This window comes from Solanum dulcamara, chromosome 9 (genome assembly GCF_947179165.1).
Source record: "Solanum dulcamara chromosome 9, daSolDulc1.2, whole genome shotgun sequence".
NCBI classification, from domain to species: Eukaryota; Viridiplantae; Streptophyta; class Magnoliopsida; order Solanales; family Solanaceae; genus Solanum; species Solanum dulcamara.
Genome location: NC_077245.1, coordinates 52246597 through 52270604, shown reverse-complemented (window position 1 = coordinate 52270604; position 24008 = coordinate 52246597). Strand labels below are relative to the sequence as shown.

Below are 24008 nucleotides of genomic sequence, written 5' to 3'. Positions count from 1 at the left end.
CGTCTGCATCTTATCTTGCTCTTTTACTTCCTTTGTTACATTCATTTTTTATTGGGTTGGATGCAATTTCCTATAATTATTCTTATCATGACCATATTTATGACAATGATCACACAACGAGGGCCTCCAGTCATATGACACAGATTGTGTAATCACCACCCCCTTTTCTTTCCTAAACAATACCTCATCAAGTAATATCTTCCCCACATTTACCTCTGTCAGAAGTTGAGCATAGCTTAAGCCCAGTTTCTTCTCAATCTGCTTATCTACCATTAATAGTTTTCCTATTAGACTCCTTATCTTGCTCAATCCCCTTGCACTCCAATATTTGAAATCAAGTCCAGGAAACTTGATCCATATTGATATAGTCAGAAGTTCCTCTTTGGAGAATTTCATTTCTGGAGTCCATGCTTTAACTATCAGCGGATTATTATCAAAATAATAAATACCCCCTTGTAACAGCTCCAATTTTCCCTCCTCACTATCAAATCTCACCACGACAATCTCATTTCTCATCATTTCCACTTTGTTGATTCCATACTTACCCCATGCCCTCTGAATAAATCCATTCAGAACTATAAATAGTGGGTGTGCACCCAAAACATAACACACAATAGCATTCTGCCAATACTCTATTTCATAGCTAATATCCCCCAATTCAATTTCCCCAATTAATTGATTTTCGCAATTTCAGGATTTACATACTCCAATTTGAACCGTGCATTAACAATTTTTGATATATCGAAATTCTCCCAAATAGATTTTCCCTTAGCACAAGCTTCCTTATTATTATCAGTAGCATTAGAATTCATCTCTTGCTCAACCGTGACTGCCCATGAGATTCGTAACTCCCACCAGATACTACCACTGTCCATTGTTGAAGCTTTTCCTTCACTGTAGTGGTAACTTTCATCGGACTTTCATTCCTTAACTGATGATTCTGCATGGATTCTGGTGCCTCTTCAACCCTAGTTTGCATCGTTCCCCCATTATCTGGTTGCTTGTTCTTCTGTATGTTCTCTAGTGTGCTTATACCAGCTAAATTTGAGTTCTTTGGCCTCCTGCTCTTGGCGAGCGCATGTTAATTAACGTGCACCGGGAGAACTTTTATAGCTTCAAAACCTTACAAAGATATTTTTTGGAGTTAGAGAGCTGATTTGGACTCATAATTTATTTTGTTTACTTTTTGGAATTCTTCTTTATTAAAGATCTCCTTTTCTCTCTCTTTTTTTCTTTCTTACTTAATACAATTATTGTAAAAATATTCTCTCACACATACCACATACACACGTTTTTTGTGTTGACTTTTCATATTTTGATGCTATTTTTTGGAATAAAAATTTATTATTTAATTAATAGGATTCATATCATTAAACACATTCCTTATTAATTTGACACAATTTAAAAAGATATTTTTCTCTCTCTCTTCAATTTCATCTTAATTATTATGAAAATATATGTTTTTACTTCTCTCTTCAATTTTATACTCCCTCCGCCCATTTTTACTTGTCAACGATACTAAAAATAGATGTCCAACAATACTTGTCCAATTTATGAAATCAAGAGATAATTTACACTTAGTTCCTAATACCCTTATCAATAATTAGTTGTCATTTTCTTATTAAAATTTTTTAAGATATTGTAGTTATTATATTCAAAGGGTGATATGGTAAAACTATCCTTCTATTTATAGCTTCTTAAAAATTGTGCAAAGTCAATAGTGGACAAGTAAAGATGGACGGAGGGAGTATATGTTACTCCCTCCATCCCAAATTAGTTGTCATGTATACTAAAATTAGTTGTCCCAAAATAATTGTCAATTTAAACAATCAAGAGAGAATTGATTATATTTTTCCAGCTAACCTTTCATAAATTATTCTAGTATTAAGAAGAACATAAATAGATAAACATCAAAGAATTAATAAGGGGTATATTAGTCAAATAACACTCCTAATTAATATATTTTTGAGGGTTGTACATAACCTTATAATGACAATTAAAATGGAACAGATGGAGTAGTTAAAAAAAAGTGAATGAGTATATTAAATGGTATACATTTTGAGTTAACATTGATGACCATTATTTTTTGTAACCATAATGAAGAACTTACACCAAAAGATAATCAAATTTCATCCCTACTATAAACTGTTACATTCAAAGCACCGTTTTATAATTTTAGTTTAAAAATAATTATATTAAATATTGTACATTGTGGATTGAGTTTGGTATACAGTTATTTTTAACCACAATGAATTACTTACACCGATAAATAATTAAATTTCACAAGAAGTAAAATATAAAATTTATTTTTGTTATATATTCCAACTATATACTACCTTACACCATAATATCATCAACTATCCATCAATATTTATCATCAAATTAATAAATAATTATACCAACATATATGAAAAGATTACCAGTGTTAGTAACAATTTCATTCATCAAAAAATTAAATTATAAAGTACTGTATCTATGATATTATTTTACAAAGCAACACCCAACATATAAAATAATTACACCATAATACATATACAAATTATGATTTTACACCACAAAAACACATTCAATTGAATTTTTTTCGCAATCATAATTAAACCATCATGTTGGTGTTTGCATCATAAATGACTCCTTCAATCTTGAAATTCAAATAACTTCCTGCAAGATATTTCAATAAATAGTTAGACACATACTAACCTACAACAATGTATAACACAATAATATAATCACTTGTTTAATATAACCAGTCGAGCCTTGGACGATGGTTACAATTTGGTATACACTTCATTCTTATATGTAATGCATGACATACACCATCATTTACACCACAAAATAATCAAGAATTATACCATTTTATTTACTTATGAAATTTACACCATCATTTACACCACAAAATACTCAAGAATTATATCATTTTATTTGTTTAAGAAATTTACACCATAAAATAATCAAGCATTATACCAGTTTATTTGTTTAAGCAATTTACACCAACATTTACCCCACAAAATAATGAAGAATTATATCATTTTATTTGTTTACGAAATTAAATTTATAGTGTATTTTGCACGAATAATCTACATTTTGGTGAAAATGATGGTATACTAATCAATCTTATTCAAAATAAATTGCTAACGCATAAACTATGAACTAACCAAGAATTTATCAAACTTGCAAGTATAATCAAGTTAATTCATATAATTCGATTTATCTATGGTGCAAAAGTTTGATTTTGTTTATATGTGCAAAACCCTAAAAGGCAACTAACGTTTACCATTTTTTAACACTACTGCCAATCAACCCTAAATGCAACCCACTATTTAATAACACTACTGCAAATCAATCCACAAATTAATCATTAAAATCAGTTTACAAATAGAATTTTTTTCGTGGTTAACGACATCAATTTACATAAAAATTCAACAAAATACCTTTAAAAGAGATTTTTTCAAATTAAGAAACAACTTTAAAAAAAATCAAATTATATATTATAACAAAAAAACCTAAAACTAAACTAATTGATACATACCTGTTATATCCCATATTTCGTCATGCTGAATTGAAATTGACACATTGTTCATATCTCCCATTGAATCGATTTTCAGAATAGAGAAGATAGAGAGTTTGATTTTGATTACAATAAGTTCTTTTTAATTTATGAGACAGAAAGAATTAACTAATATTTAAAATATTTGTGGAAGGTAAATAACTAAAGAGGAGAAAATTAAGAGATCAGAATATCATTAACTAATAAAACGTGGGTTGTCCTTTTATGATTTTTGTTATACCCCGTACTTTTGTATCTTGAAAGACTTTTGTACCTTGAGAGGTTTTTGAGTTTATTGAAAAATATTTAAGCTTCTTAAGACTTCTTAAGAACTCTTAAGCTTCTTAAGAGTTACCATGTGAGCCGGGTAATCTATAATGCTATCAAACAACTCTAAGGAAAGGAGAATATGTTACCCCATAGTAGAGAAGATTTGAAATAGAGTTATAAGAATCCGGAAGAAGTTGGAGACCGAATAATGAGTCGTAGGACTCGACTTATTTACGTAAGCTACCAACTTGAAAATCTTACATAAGCTACTTGAGTACATACCAAACTTACGTAGCAAAGATTACATAGGTTCATAAAGTAAGATGAGATTACGAACCCACGAGGAGAAAAAGAGAGTGTCACGTGGCAGCATGAGAGAGTGCCACGTGACAGCATGAGAGAGTGCCATGTGGCAGCATGAGAGAGTGCCACGTGGAAGCAGCTGGAGCAAGAGTGGTGGACCCCCCACATGCCATATGGCAGCCCGTGATTGGAGGAAGGGATGTGTTGGCCCAATGAGGGCTTGACACATGTCACCACTTAGGGCTTGACATGTGTCACCACTTACGGGATGACATGTGTCCCCTCCTAAGGTAGCCTATATATATATATATATATATATATATTATGACTTTTTAGGCTCATACTTATCCTTTAACTTCATTCTCATCAAGAAAATTCTAGAAAAGAGGAGAAGGGAAACCTCTAGCTAGAAGAGAAAGAGAGCCACGGTTTTAGGAGGAAAGAAGAGGTAAGTTCTCCAATTTAGTTCCGTGAATTAGTTATCTACGGTATATCATGAAGGTATGAAGGTGTTATTAATATAAATTTATGATTTGCAGCAGCACCAAACGGATAACAAACAGCCATGAAGTTTCAGTCGCGCTAGAAGAGCTTCCGAGGCGAGTTTTGGCAAGTTTCGGGTAAGGTAAGGCTTTCCCTTAATTGAAGTTTATGATGTTGTTATGGGGTATATTACATGTCTTAAGTGAGGCTGGAAGTGGAAAAAGTGTATAAAGATGCTCGACGTTAGAAACAAACTAAATTGAAGTCGTAGTAGGTAAATCGAAGTCGAGTAGTGTGTTGTTGTTGTGGTGTTGCAGGTTGGGGGTGGTTTAATTGCATGTTGCAGGATGGAAAGTACTCAAAAAGGTGTGTGGGTACTGCTGGTTTCAGCCACACGACCCTCCGTTTTGTATGGTAAAAGATTTTACGAAATAAAGGTTAAAAACTCTATTTTGGTATCGTAGTTCGGAGCTAGTTGTTTGGAGTTGTATTGGGTAATGTTGAAGTGATTTATTTATATATATGCTGCTGGTTGTTGTTGTTGGTATGGTTGTTGATATTTTGGCCGAGTTAAAATCTCGGGGATGTTGAAGTTATAGGGGAGATGCTGCCTAATTTTCGGTAACTTCGAAATTAGTAATAAGCTAGTTAAGAGAAATGGATAAGGAAATGATTCATATGGATACGTGGATGTAGAGTTGGAAATCGAAAAGTGAAAGGTTATTAATCTTAGTATTACTTTCATGTTAAATAGGTTCAAGAGACGAGAGGCGAACGTATTAGGAGTAATCCGTAAGAGGTATGTAAAGCTAACCGTTCCTTCTTTTGGCATGTTTTTGGCATAAGTATGTAAAGCTAACCGTTCCTTCTTTTGCCATATTTTTGACATAAGTATATAAATCTAATCTTCCTTTTTGACATGGTTTTTATGAAACAAGTATATGACTTTTATATGATTCCAAGGAAGTTTCTATTCGTAGAGCCGCTAGGATGGCCAAGTTCTTGATTTTCCAAAGGATATTTTATCATGCCTAGATACGTGTATATGATTCCAAAAGTTCTATTTGGATATAACTCATAGTGATATTCAAAAGGTACTTGATACGACTCTTGTCTTGATTTTTGAATAATAGCTCATTTTATAAATTCCATCGAGTCTCAAAAATGATTTAAAGTACATTTAGTTTTTCACTACTCCACTCGTGGATGCCTCAATGCTTCCTTCACTGAGTCCGGGTCAGGTTTTGTTATCGCGCATACTTTTCTGCATTGTTTGCCTTGCCCAGACATGGGGGGCAGGTACGACTTGTACATGAATTTTGTGGAGTTATGATGTGCCATGTACACATATGATATGATATGATCTGATATGACCATCTGATATGATATGATCTATTACGGAGATATTCCCTACTCTGGAGTTATGATGTGCTGTGGCACCGGTGATGGAGCGGCGACCACGATTTGTTCACCGAGTCCTACAATGGGGCCGGATATGGCATATGTTTTTCTGCATACATTATCTGTGGTTATGAAAAGCATTTTGATATTCTGAATATTTTGCTCATTTTTGCACCTTCTGTTCTAGTAATGGCTTTACCTATTACAGTCCATGCTTTACATACTCGGTACATTGTCTGTACTGACCCCCTTTCTTCGGGGGCTGCGTTACATGCCCCCAGGTACAGACGCTCGGTTTTCTGATCCGCTTGCTTAGGACATCCACCCTATTGGTTGGCAGTGCTCCTTTGTCCGAAGCCTTATTTTGGTACTAACTTTTCTGTTGTACATTTGTACATGTTGGTTAAGGGTACGATGGGGCCTTATCCCGTCATATGACTAAGCTATCATTCTGTAAAGGTTTGTAGGCTTGTGATGTGGGTTATGTATATATGTTTTGGGCTTTGTGTTCCGTGATGGCCTTAACGGCCCTCTTGTGCTATATATGTTCTCATGCGCTCTCTAGCGAGCCCTTTTTGATTTCTACTTTTATTTATTCTGCTAACACGCTAAGTGGGGCTAAGGGTACGTCCAGTCATGGCCTACGGAGTTGGGTCATGACAATTTCCATTTTTTAATTATTTTTTAAAATTTCTTTCAGTGTTTTGTAAAACAATTATTGTCATGCAGGTGAAAAGTAAAACTATTGTTATATAGTGGTTATTTAGGTGCTTATTTTGTATACTTAAGTTTTTTTCCTGAAGAATAATAGTAAAGGCCTACTCTACTTAATTAAGTATACAAATTATAAATCAGGGTTGAGAAAAACTTATTAAGGGCAAAGTTTGTCATGCAAAGATACAAAACATGTTCAACTTCAAAGTTATGTAATCCCTCTCAAAGTTTGATTGGTAGTTAATCTTTTAAAACTTGCCTATTTCAATTCAAACAAAAGCACCAACATGGAGCTGGCAAGATAATTATAAAATTTTGTCTTAAAAAGAATAAGAAATTATAAATCATGAATCCATTAAATACTTGAGTAAATCCACGTATTCCAATCATGTTCCTACTTTCTTCAAAATACAACATAGAAAGTTCACACTATCTCAATGACAAAAAAATTATTCCAGATATGAAAAGGGCGTATTGTAAAGTTACAGTTAATATCGATAAGAAAATTTTTGGCCGGAATGTTGAAGATTTGGCGGTGCAGCATCCATCGCCTTGTTGACGTTCTATAGGTAGAATTGGTGTATTTGTATATGGTAATTGCATTCGGCTTCGAGTGTTTTGTTGTTGTATTTGCTAAAAAAATTACACCTTCCTATTCACATAAGATAAAAGGCATATGTAATTCTCAAGATCTTTGTCCCGTTATATTGACTTGAAAATTAAACTTCTTTGAAGAGTTTTGCCATGAGAGAGGCGATAGATGCAAAGCTGATGCAGCTATAAAGATATATTGATAAATGCAACGCCTCGAATTGAAATTTTGCAAACACACCAGATTCGGACGATGAAAATTGTTCAAGAGAAAAGTAGAATTGGTGTCATGTGAATAGCAAGAGAACTAATATATTTGAAGATGGTGTGAAGTTTTCAAACTTTTGAGTTGTTGGTAGATAAATAGATTGAATCTCTTAACCATTTTAAAGTATAAAATAAAATAAAATGATGTGCACATTAATTGAAAACCTTTCACTAATCGTTGTGTTCCTTCAGAAAGGGTGACATTCTCTTTGATGAGATAAATTGGATGTAGGAGGAAAATTAAAAATAAATGCAGTTCCTACTTTGTGGTGGAGCCACGTCATTGGATCGATGGTTCTCTTTTATATAAACATAAGATTAAATAAAAAATAAAAGTAAATGAAAATGATAAAGAATGCAAAAAGATAAGTACAAAAACACAATACGGGGAAGATAAAAGGTTTCTAAAAAAAGTTATTGCCACCTACTCGTTCTATCTCAATTTATGTGGCATGATTTAAATTTCAAGAGTTAAATCTGTTTAGTTTGACCGTAAATTTGAATAGGAAATATTTAAGTTTTTAGAAATAAAATTTAAGTATTTAAAAACTACTTAAAAAGTATTTATAAGTCATACTAATTTACAATTCAAAATATTTAAACAACATATAAAAAAATATAATTAAAAATAAATTTGTTTGAATTTTGAAATTAGAAAAATATCATATAAATTAGGATGCAGTGGATAATAAATAGAAAAAATTACCCAAATACATAACTTATTTTACCATATTCTCTAAAATTTCCTATCATTTAAAAAATTACAAAAATCTTTATTTTCTTCTATTTTCGGATACATCACTTTACGTGACGTTTCAGAACGTCGGATACATCACTTTACACGATGTGTCGATTGGATACATCACTTTATGTGATGTATCGGAATGTCGGATACATCACTTTACGGGATGTATCGGTCAGGTACATCACATTACGCGTTGTATAAGTCAGATACATCACGTATGTGATGTATTAGGACATTTTGGAATGTATCCGAATTCCACCAAATTTAAGGAATTTTTGTAATTTCAAAAAGAGTAGGGATAGAATATAATTAACTCTTAACACTATGAGATTTGTGTAATTTTTTCTAATAAATATTTATTTTGTGTAACAACAAAATTACTAGGAGTTTTTCCTTTTCGTAAATTTGCTTAGTTACTGCTCCTTCCTTAATTAGAGGTATCGGGTTCGAGCTCTGAATATAAAAAAATCTTTGGTAGGGAGTACTAACCCTCAAATGGGGCCCTATCCGGTGCGAATTCAAAATAATCGGACTTCAACGAGGATATCGAACATCGGGTGAGAAATTTTTTTAGGGCCTATTTGGAAAGCCACTCTGGTAATTGAATTTGGTGTAATTAAGTGTAGTTACACTGTATGACATGTTTGGTTGACCGTGTAATTACATGGTTAGCAGGTAATTTGATGTAATTGGCCGAGAATAATTGCATTCTTCAATTTTTAGGGGGAGACTGTGAATTGGTGTAATTACATGCAGATTACTTTTTAATTTTTTCTTTCATTTCTATTTTTATTTTTGTTTTAATTTATTTTTATTACTATTTTAAATTCTTATTATTTTTATTATTCTAATATTTTTTAATTTTTTTTTTTTGTATTTTTTATATTTCATTTTGTTCTCATTCTCAACTATTACTTCATATGATTCCATGCAATTTTTTATATTACGCTTTTTTTAATTCTATGTTTATTTTTTTCATTAGCATAATTTTGTTAGTGTTCTAATTTTTAAATTAAAGTAGAAGTCAGTATTGAATAAAGTTATAGACTTACGTTTTTCTTTTTCTATTAAATCATATTTATGTACGTTATGTTGAAATTTGATGTAAGTGTAGTATTATGTTAAAAATTTTATTTTGAATTTAGAACTTATGCTATATTTTCAGTTTCATTTATTTTAGCAGTATTGACTTGATATTTCACTTTGCAAGTCATTTATATTTTAGTTAGATTTGATAAATTATCTTTTTTCAAATGTTTTAATAATTTTATGACTTATATTTATAATATTAGTATTTTTTTAAACATGCATTCATGATGGTCAAAGAAATTTTGTATTTTTAGTCTTTATGATTAATTTAATAAAAATATACTAATTTAAAAAATATAAATTAATTATATTTTATAATATTAGTAAGAATGTATGTTTATTAATTAATATATTTTCAATATGACTTGGACCCACCCACCACATGTAACACATGGACTAGATTCCCCTACGCAAGATCATTAGTTTCAAACTTTTTTTATTATTATTTATTTTTGGCCTACCAAAATCATATCCATGAATAATATTGTAAATAATATGTAACGATTAGATTGGCCACCTAAAAAATAATTCTGATAATTATACTTATATGAATGCATGCGACATGCCGCGAGTATACTGAATCATATTTATTTGCACTTAAAATATCTTATATTATAAATAATTTGATATAAATATTTAAATATAACAACAACAACAACAACAACAACAACAACAACAACAACAATCCAGTGAAATCCACAACGTGGGTTTGGAGAGGGTAAAGTGTACGCAGACTTTACTCCTATCAAGGTAGGACGACTGTTTCCGAAAGACCCTCGGCTCAATAGAAGCATAAAAAGAGGTCAGATAAGGCTAAGAAGTTCAAAACGATATGAGAAAGCAAATAACGAAAGCGACACAGATAAAATAGATAATAACAGAAATCAAAGCACAAGAAATTATAGTGCGCTAATGCGCTTACTAATAAGGAAGAATAATGAGACTATGTACTAGCCCTCTACCCTAATATGGGTCCTCCACACCCTCATATCTAAGGTCATGTCCTCGGTAAGCTGTAACTGCGTCATGTCCTGTCTAATCACCTCTCCCCAATATTTCTTCGGCCTACTCCTACCTCTTCTAAAACCATCCATGACCAACCTCTCACACCTCCGCATTGGGGCATCTGTGTCTCTCCTCTTTACATGCCCAAACCATCTTAGTCGCATTTTTCGCATCTTGTCTTCCACCGAGGCCACTCCAACCTTGTTCCGAATAGCCTCATTTCTAATCATGTCGCTCCTGGTATGCCCACACATACATCTCAACATTCTCATCTTGACAACTTTCATCTTTTGAACGTGAGAGACCTTAACTGGCCAACACTCCGTCCCGTATAACATAGCCTGTGTAACCACTACTTTGTAGAACTTGCCCTTAAGCTGTGGTGGCACCTTCTTGTCACATAGCACATCGTAAGCGAGCCTCCATTTCATCTACCCTGCCCCAATACGATGTGTGACATCATCGTCAATCTCCCCGCTACCTTGCATGATAGACCCAAGGTACCTGAAACTACTTTTCTTTTGGATGGCCTGGTCACCAAGCCTAACTTCCGTGCCAACCTCCTGAGGTGTCTCATTGAACTTGCACTCTAAGTACTCTGTCTTGGTCCTAATCAACTTAAACCCTTTAGACTCCAAGGTGTGTCTCCAATTCTTCAGCTTAGCGTTAACTCCGCTACGAGTCTCATCGATCAGGACTATGTCGTCCGCGAAAAGAATACATCATGGCACCTCACCTTGAATTTGTCGCATCAATCCATTGATCACCAAGGCAAATAAAAATGGACTAAGAGCTGATCCTTGGTGCAACCCCATCACAACTGGAAAGTGCTTTGAGTCCCCTCAACATGAAGGATATATAAAATTCATAGCATAAAACTGAACTTAAAATAATAAATAGTTTATTTAATCTTTTTGAAGGGGCTCACTTCATGTGTCTACTTGTGCAGTCTCACGAAAACATGAATATACTTATAATATGAAGTTGTATAGCCGAATAATTTAGTGCATTAAAAGTTAGATTCGTAGACCTTTAATTTGATAGATAGTGAGCCCTCTAACGCTTTATACATTGAGAGAAAAGCTTCAAGACATCTGATTTATATTTTCAAAAATTTATGAAAGTAATTTACGATAACTTTTGTTGATGCTTCACAAGTTGTTTGGCTTCAAAACTAACATAAGATCATTGACAAATTGAATACTGTCACGATTCAATCCATCGGGCCGTGCAGGTACCCACTATACACCCTAAGTAGGAAAATCCTTATTTAAGAATAGTTGCGGAATTTAAGACAACCTTGAAAAATCAACTAAAACTTTTCAAAGAAAACTTTATTAAAAATCTGTTAATTCAATTATACAAAACCCCCAAGGATACTAGTCTAACAGGTACAAAAGCTACTACAAGTAGAAATAAAATACAAGGCCAATGACTTAGCTTCCACAGAACTTTACGGATCATAAGAGCTTAAGGTACTTGATGACACAGAAGGAAGATAAAGGAAAAATAGAAGCTACTGGATGATCGTCTTCGTCTTCACCTACGAAACATAACTGACCCTGCAACCAAACTATGCCAAGTGGCATAGCAAGAGTAGTATCAGTACAAACAACACGTACTGATAGACATCATCGTTCAATCTGATACCCACCGCATAATATATGAACATAAAGGTAAAAGATATCATAATACTTAACTTCCTCAATTTAGTCACCCAGTCCAATAAATGCACTCCTTATTCTCACCCTTAGGATATTCATCATCCTAAACAACACGGTTTCACTACCACTCTAGTCACAACTTAAAACTTGTGGGTTAGGGACCCACCTTACAATTATTTCATCACCCAATAGTCCTCACCTAGCGACCTTAACCCTTCAAGGATTTCGCTCAACCCTCACTAGTTGGTCTAATTGCCTCACAACATAAAGCATATCCGTCGCACAACCACACTCTCCAACTCACCTGAGTCCTAGATATCTACTATCCCTACCTTAGTTATTAATGAAAATCACAATGGTAACACTCTCTGGCAACTAAAAACCTCAACTTATATGGATATAAACATAAAGCACGGTTATACCATATATGTCACATCCAGTCCTAACCGGGCCCATCCTCTTACCCACCAATAGGTGTAATTACGATCATAATCCTCCGATTTAGCACACTTCAACTCAAGAATTCATTTATAGTTCTCAATCCATGACTCACCTACCACTTCCTTACTAACACATGAAAATACATATATCATTAGATCCTTTTACGGGACCATCCACACACATACCTGACCCTCTTAGGGGACCCAATCCAGTCATATTTGTGTCGGAACATGATACTCGATCAAAAAATATATCGAAACATGACACCTGATCTATATACATGTCGGAATGTGACACCCAATTCATATATGTGTCGGAATGTGACACCCAATCCAAACATACCACATTCACAATTACATTCAGTATTCACATCATTTATATCACCAAGAACTGGTTCATCACAAAAATAGACCAGCAAGAGCTCATTTATATAAGGATTAACCTGTTACCCTTATATGTACGTGTTTAGGCATATCATAAGTAACTCAATTACACATTTAAGACAATTCTGGGAACAATCAATATCCACACTATCAAACCTTACAGGTCTAACCTCAAATTCTACTAGTTTTACTTTTCTGTACAAGATTCTATGACCGATATAAATTAACCAGCTGCACACAAAACATCACAATCAATAACTTCTCAATTTCCTGCAGTACCTTTCTAATCAGGTCATATTTGAATTTGACCCTATCACAATCGAATCTCTGCCCGTAATCCACGACCCACAATTTAGTATATGAATTCTCATTAATTTTTTCCTTTTATATTACATAGTAGGTATAAATTTACTACTAAGAAAAGGAAAGCCTAGCCTACCTAGGCACTAAGCATTCGCGGAGAGATAAGCCTGCTGAAATCATTGGATCCAGATGTTCCACATGCAAGACCAGATTGAATTCCATGGGTTGAAACCTTCCAAAAGCTGAGATTCCCTTCCCTCCTCTTCTTCAATCCAGAGCAGCATTTTTGGAAGGTTTTGCAGAAACCCTCACCTCTAACCTCCACTTGGAAGAAATGGGAAAAATAAAAAAATTCCCGCTCTGGCGGCGCTGCTCGGACAGGACCATCCCGCTCTGGCGGGTGGTGGGATCCAGTCAAGCCAAATTCTTGTGATTTCGTTTTAATCGAAATTAACGACAGTTCAGATCGTTACAAACACCTAACAACACATCCTTATTAGCATATTAATCACTCTTAATCTTATCCCAAAGGTATAAATTAATTTAACATTTCGAATTAACAGTGCGTTACAAATCTAAACAAAACGTAAAGCTTCTAAAATTGTTCTGATTATAATTTTCTTCAAAAAAGAAGCCCAATCTCAGATTAATGTGTGTGGTATTAGAGTTATTAGATAAAATCGACAATCCAATCAATTATTGTTTGCTTGCTGTGGGTTCAGAATAGGGTAAGGATATATATAGTGGTGTTAATTAGTATATAATAAGATAAAATATAATATAGTAATCACAAAAAAATAAAAGATTAAATTAAAAATAAAATTAAAAATAATTAATTTCTTTTCTACAATTTTTTTTGCCTATATTAACCTTACGGAATTACTTAATTTTGTATGTGCAATTACTAAGAAAATGAGTCTTTAATTTTATGACATAGCATGTCAACAAGGAGGGAAGAAGATTTTTGAGCTATTTTGTACTTTTTGAGAAAATAGAAATAATTGAGTGATATTCTTGTTCTAAAAAAATGAAAATAATTTTTGTAAATAATTTTTAAAACATGGGTGACCATAAATAACTCTTATTTCTTATATTTTTTTTTCACACACGAGAAATTTTTTAAAAATTATTGTCCTCAATTTATTTAATTTATTAGTGATCATCCAATAAAGTTATTTATCTTTTTAATAATATTTTGCCTGTATTAACCTTATGAAATTACTTATTTTCTTTATGTGCAATTACTTGCGGAAAATCCACAAGAAAATTCCTTCTTTTCACTAATTTTTTTTAATAAAAAGTATCTTGCATTAAAATTCACATGTAATCTACACATGAACTAAAATCCCCAAGTAATTATTGGAAGATTTTTCCATCGAATTTTATTGGTAGAACAGTTCGTAGAAACTTAAATTACATGCGAATTCTTTTGTATAATTTCCAGATAAATTTTCACATAGTTTATGCTAATTTTCTTGTAGTATATAAGACATGAATTTGATAAGTTAAATAGGTTTATTACTAAGAAATTGAGTCTTTAACTTAATGATATAGCATGCTAACGAGAAGAAAACTTTTGAAGTGTTTTGTATTTTAAGATGATTGAAATGATATTCTTGTCCTAAAAGAAATAAAAATAATTTTTATAGATAATTTTCAGTGACCATCCATTAACATAACTTTTATCCTTTATAAGTTTATGTTTTAAATTTTTTATTTTTTTTGAAAAAAATATTCACTTCAATTTAATTTATTCTCCCTCCATTTCTTGTCAAATATTTCCTAATTTGATTTCTCTTTTTATTTGTTAATTTTGACAAATTAAAAAAAAACAATTTTTTTCTTTCTATTATATCATTAATTTATTAGTATTAAGTAAATATATTTAAAAGTCTATTAATTAATAGGAGTAATAATTATTTTTTTAATAAATAATTTTAAGTTAAAATTTGAGAGTGGGAGCAAGTGGTTATCCAATATCATTTTCAGGTTCTTTCTTTTGTCCAAAATAGTACTCAAATAACTACAACAATTTCCGTATAGTTGTGTGGTTGTGGTACAAAAAAAACCACCTTCAGATTCCAGTGGAAAAGGTTAAAAAAACCTACTTCATTTTTTATACTTTGTATCTTTGTTGTTGGGAGAATATTTACAATTATTACAGCAACATTGGAATTTCAAGATTTGGATGTTGCCTTCTTGGATTTTCCACTTTCCATATTTTTTATCCAAATTTTTGAGAATTTATAAGCTGCTGTAATCAATCTTTTTGAACCCCCACAAAAGGCTGCAACTTTCATACTTTCTTCGTCTTTATCTTTATCTTGGCCAACACCCCATTTCAAATTTCAGCTCAAAGTATGTATTTTTTTTTGCCTTTTCTTTCCCTTTCTTGATTTTGGAATTTGTTTGGTATATTCGAATATGCCTGTTGTTTTGATATATGTGGGGAATTTGCCTTTTGGGGTTTTCTTGAAAATAGTGAATTTGGGATTCTGAATCGTATTAGTTTGAGATCTTTATTTCTTTTTGAGGTTTCATAGAAACAAGCTAACCCTTTTTTCTACATTTCTTGATTCTCAAAAGGGTCATTTTCTTGTTTCTGTTTGTTTAATTGGACTTTAAATTTGACCCCTTTTGGAGTTTCTCTCTTATTTTTATCAAGAAAGTTTGTATTTTTATGCAACTGGTTTTGGTTTGAAGTTTGTTTTGTCTCTCTCTCTTTGCATTTGTTTGTGGAATACAGTTTTTGGAGTGATAGAACTTAAGTTATAGTATAACTAGCTGCAATTTGCTGGGATCTGTTGCTGGTTAGCTGCAATAAAGTTTAGGTAGTGAATCTCTCTCTCTCACAGACACCTAGACAAATGTCTTTTGGTCATTGATTGATTCAACATTTTCTTTGTTTTTAATTCAGTCTTACCTTCTTTAATCATTTCCTTCAAGTGTAATACTATTATAATTGACCACTTTAATTAAATGATGTTGTGCTTTGATTCTCCCCCCATCCTCCTTAAACAAATAACAGAACTAAATAAAAAAACTTGTGTTTTTTGTTATTCCATTTCTGTTATCCTTATTGTCCCTTCCAAGGCATCCCTTCTAACTTCCCTATTTCCAAAGGAAGAAAGAAAGGTTGAAAGCTCTCTTTCGAGAGCCTCTTCTAAATTTAGTGTTTCTTGCACTTTGATTATTGTATTATTTTGTTACAGTGACTGTTCTTTTTTGGTATGCTTTCTTTAGCCTTTTGTCTTGGCTCCTGTTTTTGTCTCTTTACGAACTGCTTTTACTTGAGCTGAGGCTCTATGGGAAACAACTTCTATTATCTACTAAGGTAGGGGTAAGGTCCCTCCCCAGACTGGGTATGTTGTTGTTGTTGGTGGTGGAGAAAACATTTGATGGAAAGTTCCTATTAGGAATAAAATCCATCACTTATTCCACTGTCAAGCTGCAAGTTGGGGTGTCTTTTTATGGTGCAGTTAGTCAAGTGGTGTTGGAATAACAATTTTATGATTTTTTTGTAATTGGTTTGGAACTCTGTGAGTGCACAGAATGAAAGTAAAGATTTTTCTTTTATGTTGGGAACTCAGATGTCTTACTGATGTTTTAATCACTGTGCAGTAAAAAGTTCTTTAAGAAGGATTACGACTGCACTTTTTAAAAGATTGTGCCAGTATCCCAGTAATGAATCAGGCAAAAATCAAGCGCAGGGTTGGTAAATATGAAATGGGAAGGACAATTGGTGAGGGAACATTTGCTAAAGTTAAGTTTGCAAGGAATTCAGAGACAGGGGAACCTGTAGCGATCAAGATTCTTGATAAGGATAAGGTCCTTAAGCACAAAATGGCTGAGCAGGTTAATCTTCAAATATCCATTCGCTATGCTTTCTGGAACTTACATATATTTTCTATTGTCTGGACTCTGGTGTTACGCTTACCAATTATTTTGGTAACGTAGATTACAGAAAAGCTGTGTATATAATTTCTCTTCGACATCTTACATGGTTGTTGATTATGCATTTCTTATTCTTGTACAGTTTTAAGTTTCTTGAATGTTGTTTATTGTTGTTGGGTGATAACTTCTTATAACTCTTGTTCATAAATTGACAGATAAAGCGGGAGATAGCTACAATGAAGTTAATCAGACATCCACATGTCGTTCAGTTATACGAGGTTTGTCCTCTCTCTCTGTCAGTGTGTATTATCTTCTCTCTATCTGTCAGTGTATATGTACTTGTGTGTGCCTACATATGTGCCAGTGATTATGGTTTTTCTGTACGCATTTGTGATCATATGGATGTGTATATCGTACAACGCTGATATATGTACCTCCAACCTTTAGGTTAAATAGTAAGCAACCCATTGATTTGTATTTTGTTATGCATCATATGTTGCCAGTAGGTATCTCCATTCTAGAAAATGAAATGATGGCGTTTGAAAATCTCACTTCAAATCTTCACCTCAACAATCTTTCAGAAATACGTCTTTAATTCACACTACCAAAGAGATAATTTGATCAGCGCTGCCTAGAGATAAATAAAAACTTAAACATTCTGCAGTTATAACTTACCTTAAGACAAGACAAAGTCTATTGTACAGAACAACTAATTGATTTGTTAGTACCAATAGCTAGAATCAATGTGGTCTTGTTCATTTTTTCATGTGTCATTTCCAAATTGTCCAGATTCAACTTCATTCAAGGTTTTTGGAGCAAAAATTAAAGGTATTCTGTAGCCGAGCTTCTCTGTGCCTGTCTCGTTGAACCAACATTTATGCTTATGCTAGATTTTAGTGCCTAACTTTTTAAAGCTTTTGTTATATATTGATGGTTCCTTGCCTTACATAATACTAGCAGTTTGTTCTGCTTATTATTTGTTCAATTATTTATTTTATAGATCTAGTCTTATAATAAAAATTCCAGTGGTACATCAGCATTTAACCTACTGAAGTTGGTGAGAGTTAAGACAGATTCTGGCCTTTTAACATAACCCTATATTGACATGCAGATATTTTGCTGGTATCCATAAACTGCAGTGGAATTGGCTAATATACTGGAGTAGTTAGTTAAATCTTCTTGATCTACTCATGGTACTTTCCAAATTTTTGAGAGTTAAACTCTGTATGAGATACACCATCAAAATCTTGAAAAATCAGAGAACTAGAAAAACTTAAGTTAAAATTTCTGGAATTGCGAATGCCCAATTTTGGGGAAAGTAAATGTACTTTTCACTACCACTAAATGTTCGAAATTTTGCTTAAGGACCTTTTGGGATTTTATATACTAAATGGTTGCCTAGTACATTACAGCTGTTGACGAACATCTTATGTTTTGAATATTTTGTATGTTGAAGTTTTAACTTATATTTGCAATAACCTACTATAGATAAGATGTGATTGTGGATTATGGTGATGGCCAGGGTCCATATGCTACACTTTTGAATCCATGTTCTTCTCATCTGTCCACAGGTGTTGGCTAGCAAGACAAAGATATTCATTGTTCTGGAATTCGTTACAGGTGGAGAGCTCTTTGACAAAATTGTAAGGATGATTCTTCCTTTCTTCTAATTTATTCGGTTCCCCTACCTTAGGAGATAAGAATTTGACCAAAGAGTACAAACTTGTATCTCACTGGTTGCAAACTTAGGTTTCATGTGTCCTTCTGAAGCTATTCAAACCTATTTGGCACTAACATGTTTTCGGACAACTTAGCACGTCATTAAGATGTTACCTGTTTTGTTGGTATACAGGTAAATCATGGGCGGATGCATGAAAAAGAAGCAAGGAAATATTTTCAGCAGCTTATTAATGCTGTTGATTATTGTCATAGCAGGGGAGTCTACCATAGAGATTTAAAGGTGGGGCAGTGGTACTTTTGCAGCCTTTTAGTTGTTAATTTCTGTTCTTATTTTCCTTAAAGCAACCGGCTTTGTAGTCTTACCTTTATTTTGGCATGCTTTCATTATGCAGCCTGAGAATTTACTGTTGGATGCTTCTGGAAACCTCAAGGTTTCTGATTTTGGATTGAGTGCTCTGTCCCAGCAAGTCAGGGTAACTGTCTGATTATACATTCTCAAACTCTTAAACATATGTCTCCAGTATTTGATACGAATTTTGCTTTGTGGCTGTCAAAATTAATGCAGTTAATCTTCAATTGTGTAATCTACTTGTAGATTTTGTATCAATGTCTAAATTCTTAACGTCCTTTACTGATTGCCTTGAGTACATTTTCTTGTTTGAGAAATGTGTGATGACTCCTTCCCCCTCCCACTAGCTGAAGCCACAGATATCCATGGAAAGCCATATCAGAGACAAACTAGTGAGAGGAGTTTTTTAAAAAACATAAATTGAGTGATTGTCCCTATAGAAACAAGCCGGCATAATTTTTACTGAAATCCATTTGTGCTGCTTCTTTCTGTTAACTAGTCTAAACATCATTTGCCATTGATTCGATCTTATAATTTGAATATTCAGATTCAACTGAATATACTGTTTTTCAATTCGGTGAACTTTGTGGAAGCAATGATGCATGGAGCTTGAGACAATGTCATTAATTTGTGATTGACTGCTGATTAGTTATTTGCTTTAAACTGCTCTGAAAATTATTAGACAATTGACTTCCTTTTTCTGTTTTCGCTAGAGAACTCATGCTAGTTTCAAGCAGCAGTAGTTCTGCAATATATTTATTTCACTTAGGTGATAGTTAACATTCTTTTCGGAATCAGATATAATTCTTACTTTAGCGCAATTTTCCAGGATGATGGCTTACTCCACACCACATGTGGAACTCCCAACTATGTTGCTCCTGAGGTATGCAACAACTTTTTCTTTTTGTTCACTTTTCACAAAGAAAAAATAAGGTCTCCCCGTAATCTGCACTTTTTTTCTTCTTATTTTTCTCTTGGTCTAAAAAATGATTTTCATTTCTTGTAGGTACTCAATGATCATGGATATGACGGTACAACGGCAGATCTGTGGTCGTGTGGAGTCATACTCTTTGTATTGCTTGCAGGTTACTTGCCTTTTGATGACCCTAATCTTATGAACCTGTATAAAAAAGTGAGCATTCTTCCAAATTCATTATGGAATCAATCTACTTTTGTTTTTCGTATTAGTTTCATGATGTCTATCACGGTCTGTGCAGATCTCTGCTGCTGAATTTACGTGTCCACCTTGGATGTCTTTTGGCGCTATGAAGTTAATTACTCGCATCTTGGATCCAAACCCTATGACAGTAAGCATACTGGATTTCTGAATACAATTTCGGGATTTTAGCTTGCAACTAAATAGACATCTTGTCTCTTATTTTATTATTGCATGTGTTTCCTATGCAGCGTATCACCATCCCAGAAATTCTGGAGGACGAGTGGTTCAAGAAAGATTATAAATGTCCCATTTTTAATGAGAAAGGAGATGCCAACCTGGATGATGTTGAAGCTGTCTTCAAGGATTCTGAAGTGAGCACACTGGAATGTTGAACACATTTTGCATTGAATTCAGAGGAAAGAATTGATTGTTGTATAAAATCATCCTCATATAGTTCTCTTTTCCTTGACACAACAACAGGAACATCATGTAACAGAGAAAAAGGAAGAGCAGCCAACTCCCATGAACGCATTCGAGTTGATTGCAATGTCAAAAGGACTCAACCTTGGGAATCTCTTCGATGAACAGGTTACCGACTATGAATTTCCATTTTTGTCTGTCACTTTTCTTGCATGTTCTGAACTTCTGGTTGATTTTGCATGGTGTTTGTGCCTGGAATTACGTTGTGTAATACTTTCTCAGTAGGACATGCTGAAATGAAGTTCATGTGATGTGAATGTCGAAAAATTTATGCTCACTTGGTAAGCGTCGGATAATTCTTTGTTCATTGCCAAGGCCTTTACAGCCTACTCTAATATCAAACCCCAAAACTTAACAATGGGAAAGAAGTAAAGAATCTATTATGTGTAGTAAATCCAGCGTCTTTGCATTTACATAAAATAATACATGTCTTCTGGCAGACATGAGCCTGAATTCCCTGAGTTGAGCTAACTTGCTAAATTCATCAAGTTTAGCTGTTAAATAAGCGCTAGATGCTTCAAAACGCTGCGGCAATATTGCATGCATACACAAACTAACTTCCATCTCTTTCTCCTGTGTGTTGAATTCCGTTATCTATTTCGCAGAAGGCTTGTAAATTATTATTCAGAATTCTCTGTTTTTGATGTGCAGCTAAGTTATCTCATATGAGCGAGGATGCAAATACACTAATTAAAAACCAAAAAATTTTAAAAGGACTAATTACAGAAAAATGAATTTCTAAGCTCATTTTACTCCCGTCTGAATAAAACTGACCTTTCTTTATTAATCTACTCAAAAAACTTGGTCTCTTTTCCTGAGTGGCCATTTTTCCCTCCAACAATTCAAATCAATATAAATTGGTAGACCACCTTATCGGAAACATGGATGATGTGTGAATTCTATAATTTCAATAGTAATTGGTATTCACACTTGATTTGACATCTTACCAAGTGTAAATTCCATTTTTTCATGCTACCATCTCAATACAATAATATATTCAAACACTATTCTCAAATAACTCTGCGGGTACAACTATGTCTATCTTTTTGGGTCGGACGTGGTATTTTTGTTTGCTGAGCCTGAGTGATCAACTGTGCACAATATGTTGGGAAATTGGAAAGATAATGGTTTCTATATTATTGATTTTTCAGTAGAGGATGATAATGATTACTAAATTAGTATTCCACTTTGTCGGAAGCATTGATGATGCGTGTATTACTATAATCTTACTCCATTGACAGATGTTTTGATTCTACCATTCACAGGAATTTAAGAGAGAAACTAGGTTCACATCTAAATGCTCGGCCAATGAAATAATCAGTAAGATTGAAGAAGCTGCGAAGCCCCTCGGTTTTGATGTTCACAAAAAGAACTACAAGGTGGTGATGAATTTCAAGTATGCATTTCAATTGGCATGTAGATTCCTAATAAAGTAAATTAATTGGCATTCTACTCTTTTACTTCAGATGAGACTTGAAAATGTTAAAGCTGGAAGAAAAGGGAACCTTAATGTTGCCACTGAGGTATGTTCAATGTGCATAGTTGGTCATCTATTTTTATCTTATTTTACTATCACCTTTTTTTTGCATTCTGCGTTGAGGATTGCCATCAGTACTTCGGAATTCGAATCGTTTATCATCATATCCTGAACACTGTTTGGTCTTGAATTTAGGTATTTCAAGTTGCCCCTTCTCTTCATATGGTTGAAGTGCGAAAGGCAAAAGGAGATACTTTGGAATTCCACAAGGTACCATATTTAGCTAACTGCTGAAAAGGTTACCTAAATCACTATTAGTAGGTTTTGATAGGTCAAAGGCTTGCACAATCACAAGCTAATTGCTCGTGAATGCGCAACATAATCCTGAAGTTACTGTTTTACACAAGATAGCAACAAAGAGGTTGTATGTATGTTTTAAGATCAGGGAGAGAAGCCAAAGCCACACCTTTGAAATGACCATAACATTATTATTCTTTGTCCCTCAAAACATGGATGGTTTGATCTTAGTTACAGGGTCCACTTTAGAGCCTTGGAAAGGTAATATATTTTGTAGTCTTCCTCGGTGTTTGTTTCCTGATAGCAGCTTATAACCTCTATGTCATAATGGACAACATGACTTCTGTGTGCCTGTAATAGGAATTAAAACCTGTGTGCCTCGTATTGGAGAGACAACTCACCATGAGTCTTTGACAACTCCATATAAAAGAAGAGTACAAAAAATAGAAAGAAGCCAAGAACCATGGGAAAATGGGAGGGGATGGAAGAACTAATGGATGTTTAGCTAAATAAAGATCATGCTTGTGTCGTTACAATCTCGTATACTTATTTTCTACTTTCTAAATTCCAAAAGGCATAGGTTTTTGCTATGTTGTATACACCAGAAATGCATTAGAACCTCGTTGATTTTTAGATCCTATTAGTTCGAGTTAATAATCAAACCTGAATGTTCGATCTCATGCTTAATCATTTTGTTGTACATCTTTGATGCAGTTTTACAAGAGTCTTTCAACTAGTCTAGAGGATGTAGTGTGGAAAACTGAAGAGGACATGCAAGATAGGTAGTATTACTACCATGAAACTGCAATTGCATTAGTTTTTGCTGGTGCTACAATCTGTGTAAAAAAACTTTGCGACTTCTTTTGTTTCCCTTTTTTGTTCTTTTTTTTTTGTTCATTTGGTTTGTTCTTTGTAGTGGGACATTTTTCTCCCATGAGCTAATGGCCAACTGTTTCATTTCATCATGGAGTAGGACTATTGTTCCTATTTGATTTGCAGTTTGTATTAACTAGTATACACTTTTGACAAATGTATACAACTTTTCAGCTTCCTCAAGAAAAAAGCAGAAAAAAAAAACATCCTCCTAGGAGAATTATCCTTTTCCTTGTCCTATTTGCTGTTTCTATAATTGCCACTTATATACTACTTTTCATAATATTTACAGATTATGTTAGCTCCCTCAAAAAAGAAATAACTCTTTGAAAAATCAGTTTTTTCAATATCCCCTATCGACCACTCTTGGGGGAGAAAAAAGTCATGTTTAGGAAGGCTTATTTCCTATTTGAGAAAATCCTAACCGCATGGCTTAGGAGTCTGTCGATGTTGTCACGATCCAAACCGCCGTGAGTGGTACCCATACTAACTCACAGGAAAGGCATCTCGACTGCTTCCAAAATCAGAGTGAGAGAGCCAACACTACGCCCCAAAGACTAAGCATATTTGAGATAAACAAACATTTAAAAATGTAG

General features: G+C 33.5%; 1 protein-coding gene across 7 annotated transcripts; it reads left to right on the top strand.

Annotated features, from left to right (window-relative positions):
• Positions 1–15195: 15195 nt before the first annotated feature.
• LOC129902292 (CBL-interacting serine/threonine-protein kinase 3-like) lies at positions 15196–23641 on the top strand. 7 transcript variants are annotated; one of them, XM_055977465.1, is made up of 17 exons: positions 15240–15296; positions 15950–16034; positions 16825–17058; positions 17313–17375; positions 17887–17925; positions 18669–18740; positions 18950–19057; positions 19170–19250; positions 19956–20009; positions 20133–20258; positions 20344–20433; positions 20534–20656; positions 20766–20873; positions 22031–22144; positions 22232–22288; positions 22438–22512; positions 23254–23641. In XM_055977465.1, exons 3-17 carry the CDS (start codon positions 16888–16890, stop codon positions 23323–23325), a joined length of 1353 nt encoding a protein of 450 aa, XP_055833440.1. In that variant the 5' UTR covers positions 15240–15296; positions 15950–16034; positions 16825–16887; the 3' UTR covers positions 23326–23641. The 7 variants fall into 7 exon arrangements, with proteins under 7 accessions (XP_055833441.1, XP_055833438.1, XP_055833442.1 ...); XM_055977464.1 differs by lacking the exon at positions 15240–15296 and adding an exon at positions 15312–15561; XM_055977466.1 differs by lacking the exon at positions 15950–16034 and having other exon boundaries at positions 15196–15296.
• The last annotated feature ends 367 nt before the right edge of the window (positions 23642–24008 follow it).

Excerpts from the sequence above, each read along its gene's own strand:
- LOC129902292 (XM_055977466.1), top strand. The coding sequence starts at position 16,888 with ATGAATCAGGCAAAAATCAAGCGCAGGGTTGGTAAATATGAAATGGGA. Across the intron at positions 20,259-20,343 it reads TTATGAACCTGTATAAAAAA|ATCTCTGCTGCTGAATTTAC; the intron begins GTGAGCATTCTT and ends CGGTCTGTGCAG. Across the intron at positions 20,874-22,030 it reads GGAATCTCTTCGATGAACAG|GAATTTAAGAGAGAAACTAG; the intron begins GTTACCGACTAT and ends TACCATTCACAG.